Genomic DNA, 8,845 nt, shown 5'->3' with positions numbered 1-8,845 from the left:
TTTCTCATCTGCCTCTTCCCATGGATCATATATATGGAAGAAGGTGATCCTGAAGATAACCTGGACCCAAACCATGTAGGTTTGCTCCCAACAGACCTTGTTCCTTCACACACAAATAGCAGTGTTGAAAAGGATAGGTTGGTAAGCCAAGGTCCACAAGACATGGGTAAGTGCCACATCAGTTCTTGGTCAAGGAAGGATCTACTAAATGCCCACAACAATAAGTAGGGAAGACCTTCCAAAGCTGAAGATTGAAGGAGGAAGTAAAGGAGCAGAAACATAGGCATTTTGGAAATGTAAATGCTGAAATTACCAAGAAGTACAGCAGGGACTGCATTCTAGGGATTACATTTTATCAACCTACTTATTTAATTTATATGAAAACATCATAAGAGAAGCAGAATTAGAATCAGAAAAAAGAGGAGTTAAGATAGGAGGAAGCAACATTAACAACTTAAGATATGCAGATGGCACCATAAAATTAGCAGAAGGCATTCAGGAAGTGGAACAGTTAATAAGGAAGGTCAATGATGAAAGTGCAAAGACAGGTGTGATGCTGAACATAAAGAAAACAAAAATATTAACAGAAGAAATACACAAATTCAATCTAGACAACGACGAAACTGTAACAGTTAAAGAATTCCCATATCAAGACTCACATACTGTCCAGAATGGAGACTGCAGTCAAGAAATATGAAGAAGACTAGGTATGGGAAGGGCAGCTATGAAGGAACTGGAAAAGATACAATCGGCCCTCCTTATAGGCGGGCTTGCCTTCCGTGGCTTTGAGCTCACGCAGAAGGCAAGCCCAGGCAGAAATAATGGGGCACGTATTCGCGCCACGCGCCCTGTGTGCCACCATGAGCACGCGTCCCATTATTTCCTATGCTGTTTTCTCCATATGTGTGTGTGTGGGTCCGGAATGGATCCCCCACATATGGGGAGGGCAGACTGTACTGAAGAACAAAGACATAAAATAGAACAGTAAAATCTGTCCAGGTCATTGTATTCTCAGTTACCATGTATGGATGTGAGAGTTGGACAGTGAAGGAAGTAGACAGAAATAAAATGAATTCATTTGAAATGTGGTGCTGGAGAAGAGTACTTAGGATACCATGGACAGCCAAGATGACAAATTAAGGGATTCTTGAATGGATCAGAGCAGAGCTCTCTTTGGAAGCTAAGATTATCAAGTTGAGATTATCATACTTTGGCCACATAGTGAGAAGGCACAGATCACTAGAAAAAACAATAATGCTAGGAAAGGTAGAAGATAGAAGAGAGAGGAAGACCACAGACCAGATGGATAGACTCAATCAGGGACTTATGGGCAAGGGCTTGGAGATGTCTCGTCCACAAGGTCACCATTCAAGGGCAGCTAACAACAACAATAGGGACATTTTCAGAATGGAAGAAAGCATGCAAGGTAGATCTAAAATGAAAGTTAAAAGTGAGGTTGTGAATGGTACAGAAACCCTAATGTGGAGAAATGGAAGGGGAGCCATATTTTATACAATAAACTTCAAAAGGACATAAAGAGTGGGTTGGGCATGGATATGGGCAGATTCTGAGACTGGCAGAATTTGGAGAAAAAAGCCAACCCCACAGCTACAATCTTTATGGTGAGTTATGTAGAAGAATGAGATCTCTGGAGGAGAGGGCAGGAACACTGATACTGTTGCAGTGGGGAAATAATACTGAGAAGCATTGGTATTTGCAGTATTAAACAGCCCTATAATTATATTAGCATACCAAAAATTCTGTGAATACCAAGGTGCAATTAAGTAATTAAAGCAAGTTTGAGGATGACCTTTTTCCAAAATAGGCTGGAATGTCTAGGCTACTGTGAATGATCGTCAAATCTACATTTTAAAACATACTCCCCCGTCACACACAACAAAAATGATTGAAGCAAAATCTCCTGCAGAATTAACCCAACCCGTTGCATCCTAAAATATAGAATTTTATTCAGACACACACACACACCACAAAGATATCCAGGTATTGCTAATTGCTATTGGAACTTCCTTTGGTATAAAAATAATTCATGTGTACTTTTTTATTCTGGGATTATCAGAACAAAAAGGAAACAGGCAGCTATCTACTTAATTATAATGTATGGACCGTTAGTTCTTGTGAACACCATAAATTCAGGAGAAGTTTATACTCATAAGATCATTGGATTGATTGTTGGATTGCACACCTTGCCCATCTTCATAAGAGCTCAGGACAGCTAATAATGTGACATAAAAGTAAATTCAAAAATTACCTAAAACTGTAAATTTAAATACTGTACTGTATATACTCGACTACAAGTCGACCTCATGTATAAGTTGAGGGCAGGCTGTGGGGCCAAAACTATGGATTTTGATATGACCCATGGATAAGTCGAGGGTAAAACTTAGGGGCATGTAACAAAGGATGTAAAGGATGATGCAAAGGGAAATAATGCCAAAGAACATAGAAAATTCCGGACAGGCATAACTGTTTGTGCTCATTCTAAAGGCTGGATGAATGAGAGAATAGAGGGGATCCATGATTCTTTTTGGTGCTCCCAGGATGGACTGAGCTCTTGCCTTTTATTCAGAGAAAGGGGATCACTCCTTTTTAATATATAAAAGAGGTAGAGTACAGGGCTTATACTGACTTGTGGATAAGTTGATCCAGGTTTTTTGGGTCAATTTTTTGACTAAAATTTCTAGACTTATACATGAGTATATACAGTAACACAAAAATTACATGTCTAAAATTGCAAATGTCTAAAATCAGAGGACAAATATTTGCTAAGACATTACTGTCCTCAAGCTCCTGTCAAATCTTAGTAGCTTTATGCCAGGCCTCATCCAGGAATGGATGATATGCTTACTATTAGCCTGAGGAACTGTCTGGACTTCACAAGTCTTCATATTGTGCAATACATGCTTTGTTCAGATTAGGGCTGGAAATTGTGTAGCCCTCTAGAAGCTGCTCAAGCATTAACTCCCATCATTCTTTGACATCAGCTATGCTAGCTAGGGCTGCTGGGAGATGCAGTCCAGAGGCCACATGATTCTCACCCTTGATTTAGATCCTCAAATAGGTAACAAACCCAGAGTGCCATTAACATATAAAATAAAAATGTGAATTGAAGGAAAACATTTTGCATTCAGTGAACTTCTTTTCTTAACGAAATACTTCAACATATAGTGATGGGGATAGCAGCTCAACATACACCATAAAGAGAACTGAACTTCAAGCTAGGAGGACTACTGATTTCTGCCAACACTGTCATGAAAGTACTTAGCCATCAGATGGAGTAATATTTTCTTTTACAATTATGGCTAGGAACACAGCAACTTGCCAAAGGTTACTCAGGGAGGCGACAGGATCTGGAATCCTATTTCAAATTAAGCTTAGGACAGTATACACAGACCAACACCTGTTGTTTACTAGTCTTGATTCAGTCCCACCTTTGAAGAGCACCTATTGTAAATGTAGAGAGATGAAAGACTCACAAAGCATGTAATTTGTGGTTTGTTTTTAAACAACTGTCATTGCCGAGTCACCAATCAAAATAATTATGAGAGCTAAGAAGCAAAAAGAAGAAAATGTGAATGAAGACTGCTGTCATGTCAGTCCTCGTAGCTATTTTAACTAAGTTGGGGAAATGTTGAATTGGTTTGCATAAATTTGATTCTAGTAAATATCTGAGCTTCCTTGGCATAGAAGTGTTCCTTCTTCTCCCAATGGTGCAGTGGTTAAATGCCAGGACTTCAGCCAGTATTACAGCCACAACATTGTGTGTTCAATCCCAGGGCTCCAGAGTTGACTCAGCCTTGCATCCTTCTTAGGTCGCTAAAATGAGTACCCAGCTTGTTGGGGGCAATTGGCTTACATGTTGTAAACCACTTAAGACACTATTTAATTTCAGTATGAAGTGATACAGAAATGTTAATGCTATTGCTATTCAATGTCAAAAGAAGTCTGCCCCACCACTCCACCCAAGCTGCCTATGTCAGCCTGCCGCAACCTGGTACCCACCAACCAAAGCTGTCTGTATTCTCATCCACAGGCAGCACAATCTAACTATGGGTGTCACATTCTAACACAACTGGAGGGTCTAAGAAAGCTTATTAATTTTGTATGCTGTTTTCACTTGTAGGAATTAACATACCACTTCAGTACGAATGAAAAATGTTGAATTGATGAACTAAATAATACAATACTACAATGTCAGTATTTAAATGCATTCTGAACAATGCAAAAGTTACATTACCTGCAGCAACAATTACAATATCAGCAAGGTGGGTATGGATCTCCAGCTGATCTTTCGGTGTGTATCTGTGAGTAATTGTCACTGTAGCATCACCTGTCAACACAGTAATCACAATTAATGCTAATTTTCAAAACTGCAATGCAGTGATAATTAAAATTATCATCCAGGTGTTGATACTCTAAGCTATTACAAAATGTCCTTACTTTGCAATTAGTTTAGAAACATCAGGACATGTAACATGTATTTCTGTTTACAGGAACCTATAAAGCAATTTAAATATCTATCATACAAGAGTTGTATTTTAGAAGATAATTTGGACATGGTGACTTGGAAATGTTTTTCTGTGCTAGATCCACTGAAATAAATAAGATATATTTCTGACAATTTCTATTCTTCTAGGAACATAGGCTAAATATAATAGCCTATATATAAATAACATATATAAATAACTTTATACATGTAAAGATGCCATTTGTACATGGATTTTTTTAAACAAATGAAAGTAGAAAATATTTGTATTTTACCTGAAAACCAGCCCCCTATCTTAGATTAGATTGGTCTATTAAGCTATCACAAAGCAAACTAATGCTCCCGCTGCCTGGCGTCTGTCGCGGGGGGGGGGGGGAATCTCGGGGGCAGGCCCAAACCGGGGCTAGACCGTGTGGACCGCCCCAAACCGGGAATGGCAACCTTACCTCTCTTCTCTTTCTCTAGAAGGCTAAAGACTTTCAATAGGACTGCAATCAGTGCTACAACTAGGAGTATTAAGAGACAGATCACATAAGCTCGGACGGAATCTGTTCCCTCTGCGTTAATATTAACTATGTTCTCACGGAACAAGACAGAGCAGTGTGTTGTCTGGTCTTCTGCCATGGTTGCACTGAACTTTAAACTGTAAAGGAACTCTGAGCAAAGCTGATGTTTGTGACGTCATTGGCAACAGAATTGTCACCCATAGGAGATGACCTCACTCATAAGCTGGCTGGGGGCTAATACTGCTGTCCATGTCAGTCCTCGTAGCTATTTTAACTAAGTTGGGGAAATGTTGTGAATTGGTTTGCATAAATTTGATTCTAGTAAATATCTGAGCTCCTTGGCATAGAGTTGTTCCTTCTTCTCCCATGGTGCAGTGGTTAAATGCCAGACTTCGGAAGTATTACGCCACAACATTGTGTGGTTCCAGGGTCCATCTCGAGGGCTCCAGATTGACTCAGCCTTGCATCCTTCTTAGGTCGCTAAAATGAGTACCCAGCTTGTTGGGGGCAATTGGCTTACATGTTGTAAACCACTAAGACACTATTTAATTTCAGTATGAAGTGATACAGAAATGTTAATGCTATTGCTATTCAATGTCAAAAGAAGTCTGCCCCACCACTCCACCCAAGCTGCCTAGTCAGCCTGCCGCAACCTGGTACCCACCAACCAAAGCTGTCTGTATTCTCATCCACAGCAGCACAATCTAACTATGGGTGTCACATCTAACACAACTGGAGGGTCTAAGAAAGCTTATTAATTTTGTATGCTGTTTTCACTTGTAGGATAAATACCCACTTCAGTACGAATGAAAAATGTTGAATTGATGAACTAAATAAACAATACTACAATGTCAGTATTTAAATGCATCTGAACAATGAAAAAGTTACATTACCTGCGCAACAATTACAATATCAGCAAGGTGGGTATGGATCTCCAGCTGATCTTTCGTGTGTATCGTGTGAGTAATTGTCACTGTAGCATCACGTCAACACAGTATCACAATTAATGCTAATTTTCAAAACTGCAATGCAGTGTAATTAAAATTATCATCAGGTGTTGATACTCTAAGCTATTACAAAATGTCTACTTTGCAATTAGTTTAGAAACATCAGGACATGTAACAGTATTTCTGTTTACAGGAACCTATAAAGCATTTAATATCTATCAACAGAGTTGTATTTTAGAAAGTAATTGGCATGGTGACTTGGAAATGTTTTTCTGTGGCTAGATCCACTGAAATAATAAGATATATTTCTGACAATTTCTATTCTTCTAGGAACATAGGCTAAATATAATGCCTATATATAAATAACATTATAATAACTTATACATGTAAAGATGCCATTTGTACATGGATTTTTTTAAACAAGTGAAAGTAGAAAATATTTGTATTTTACCTGAAAACCAGCCCCCTATCTTAGATTAGATTGGTCTATTAAGCTACACAAAGCAAACTAATGCTCCGCTGCCTGGCGTCTGCGCGGGGGGGGGGGAATCTCGGGGGCAGGGCCAAACGGGGCTAGACCGTGTGGACCGCCCCAAACCGGGAATGGCACCTTACCTCTCTCTCTTCTTCTAGAAGGCTAAAGACTTTCAATAGGACTGCAATCAGTGCTACAACTAGGAGTATTAAGAGACAGATCACATAAGCTCGGACGGAATCTGTTCCCTCTGCGTTAATATTAACTATGTCTCACGGAACAAGACAGAGCAGTGTGTTGTCTGGTCTTCTGCCATGGTTGCACTGAACTTTAAACTGTAAAGGAACTCTGAGCAAAGCTGATGTTTGTGACGTCATTGGCAACAGAAGTCACCCATAGGAGATGACCTCACTCATAAGCGGCTGGGGGCGGGACAATCCTGGGTTTTGACCACTAGGGGGCGTCCCTGCACGGTTTCCTCTGTCCCGGGTGCATTTTAAGCTGTATTTTTTAAACTGTATTTTAAAGTGCATTTAAAGTGCCTTTCTGTATATTTTGATGCTTTTAATGCTAACAATCTCCCTTGTTGTAAAATGATGGGGTGATGATGATGATGAGGTGATATTGATACCAGCAAGCCTCTCAGGCATGGCCAATGTTAGCTGCTCTGATTTTTACAAACTCATGTGCAGTGGAAAAAAATCAAAGTCCCTTGATAAGTACACACTCTGAGACGTAGAGTTGGTGCAAGAAACCTGAAACGGCAAATCCACTTCTTGTGAGAACCACCTTGACATGTCAATATGCAAGCCATGTTAAACCATGCTAAGTGTTAAACTCAAGGGGTTTGATTATGGAATAAGCCTCTGAAATATGCAAGAGGCCATGTTAAGTAAAGCCACGTGAAGTGCCCAAATGTGCTGTTGTGTGTGTTTTGGAATGGAGGGGGGTGGTTTGGGCAGAAAAGGAAGTCCATTTCGCCATCTGTCTAGGAATAATGCCCAAATGTCCTCCATTTTGATCATGCAGAAACATGCATTTATATTAACATTTTTTAAAAAGCATCAATTTTTTTGCATGCCCCCATTTATAAAATGTGCCTACATTGAAAAGGTTGTCCTACATTTGTCTACATTTGTCCCGGTTTGGAGGTCCTGATATGGCAACCCTACTTGCAGGGCAACTCTTTGCTCATCCTCTTCCTCCACCCCCCAGCCTTCTCCTCAGGAGAAAGCTGGGTAGCAGAGGACCCTTGAAGTTGTTCCACATCTTTGTGGGCCATATGTTGTGCAGGCCTGCTCATATCGAGGGTGCAACAGAACCAATTGTATGCTTCAGTGTACCTCCTGGCCTTTCATGTCCCCATCAGATGCAAAAGCATTGAAATTGGCATTCCAACATTCTTTGATCTTCCAGCTACAACAACATTTCTTCCAAATGTTGGTATACCTTAGAGAAGGAGGGAGAAAAGCAAATTATAACCGATTTTGCATCATTCATGTGAAATAAACGCTTTTTAGTCATTCCATTTTAGAAAATGTTTGAGCCAGCTATTCTGCATAATATTTCTTCTGGACACATTGCACTTTTCCAGTGGGGATAATGATAAAATGGCATTTTAAAGTGCTCAAATTCTTCTCTTTTATTTAAATTAAACAATGATTACCACTACTTCATAAAGGCAAGGGCACTGTGGTACCTTTAAAGCAGGAGTGGGCACAGTGTGTCCATAGGAAACACATGTACACAATGTTGCTTTCTGTGGCCCCATGATTCCCCAGTTCCTCTGGACGCCTCCTGGGATAGTGATTCAAATTTTTGAAAATCACAATTCCTCCCCGGTGTACTGATTAACATTTTTAAAAAACCTGGAAGTTGACTTCTGGCCGCCTTAGGCTTTGTTTCTGACATTTTTGGCAATCCAAGAAGCCACTGGAAGGACCCACAGGCAGAATAGTGCCATTGGACTCACCAAAATGCCCCCTCCTGCTTAAAGCATCTGATCATGAATAATGTGCACCCTGGGGGGAAAAACCAAAATTTATATTGTGGACACCCAGACTTAAATCAGAGTTCATCTATGTGGTACAGTGTGCCCTTGGTATCTGCTGGGGTTTGGTTCTAGGATTCCCAGTGGATAACAAATCTGTGGCTGTTCAAGTCCCATTAAATAATGGCATAGCAAAATGGTTAAAAGGGAAATCAAAGTTTACTATTTGGAATTTACACTTTTTTGGGGAAATTTTTCAAGCCATGGATACTTGAACCCATGGATAAAAAAAATCTGTGGCTAAGGTGGGTTGACTGTACTAATATTTTTATGAAGCTCCAAGTTGCTTCCAGTCTAAGTTGCTTCCAGTTTCTAGCTCTGTAGTCCTATATTTTCACTGTGCTGTTAACTAATTACACACAC

General features: G+C 39.9%; 1 protein-coding gene across 1 annotated transcript in view; it reads right to left on the bottom strand.

Annotated features, from left to right (window-relative positions):
- MTHFD2L (methylenetetrahydrofolate dehydrogenase (NADP+ dependent) 2 like) overlaps positions 1-8,845 on the bottom strand; it is a 28,959-nt gene that overhangs the window by 6,026 nt on the left and 14,088 nt on the right. The window contains 3 exon segments of the mRNA XM_042476715.1: positions 4,256-4,348; positions 7,776-7,792; positions 7,794-7,881. Of these exon segments, the coding sequence (XP_042332649.1) occupies positions 4,256-4,348; positions 7,776-7,792; positions 7,794-7,881 (198 nt within the window).

The sequence above is a fragment of the Sceloporus undulatus genome, chromosome 6 (assembly GCF_019175285.1).
Source record: "Sceloporus undulatus isolate JIND9_A2432 ecotype Alabama chromosome 6, SceUnd_v1.1, whole genome shotgun sequence".
NCBI lineage: Eukaryota > Metazoa > Chordata > Lepidosauria > Squamata > Phrynosomatidae > Sceloporus > Sceloporus undulatus.
This window is presented reverse-complemented; position numbering and strand designations above follow the sequence as displayed.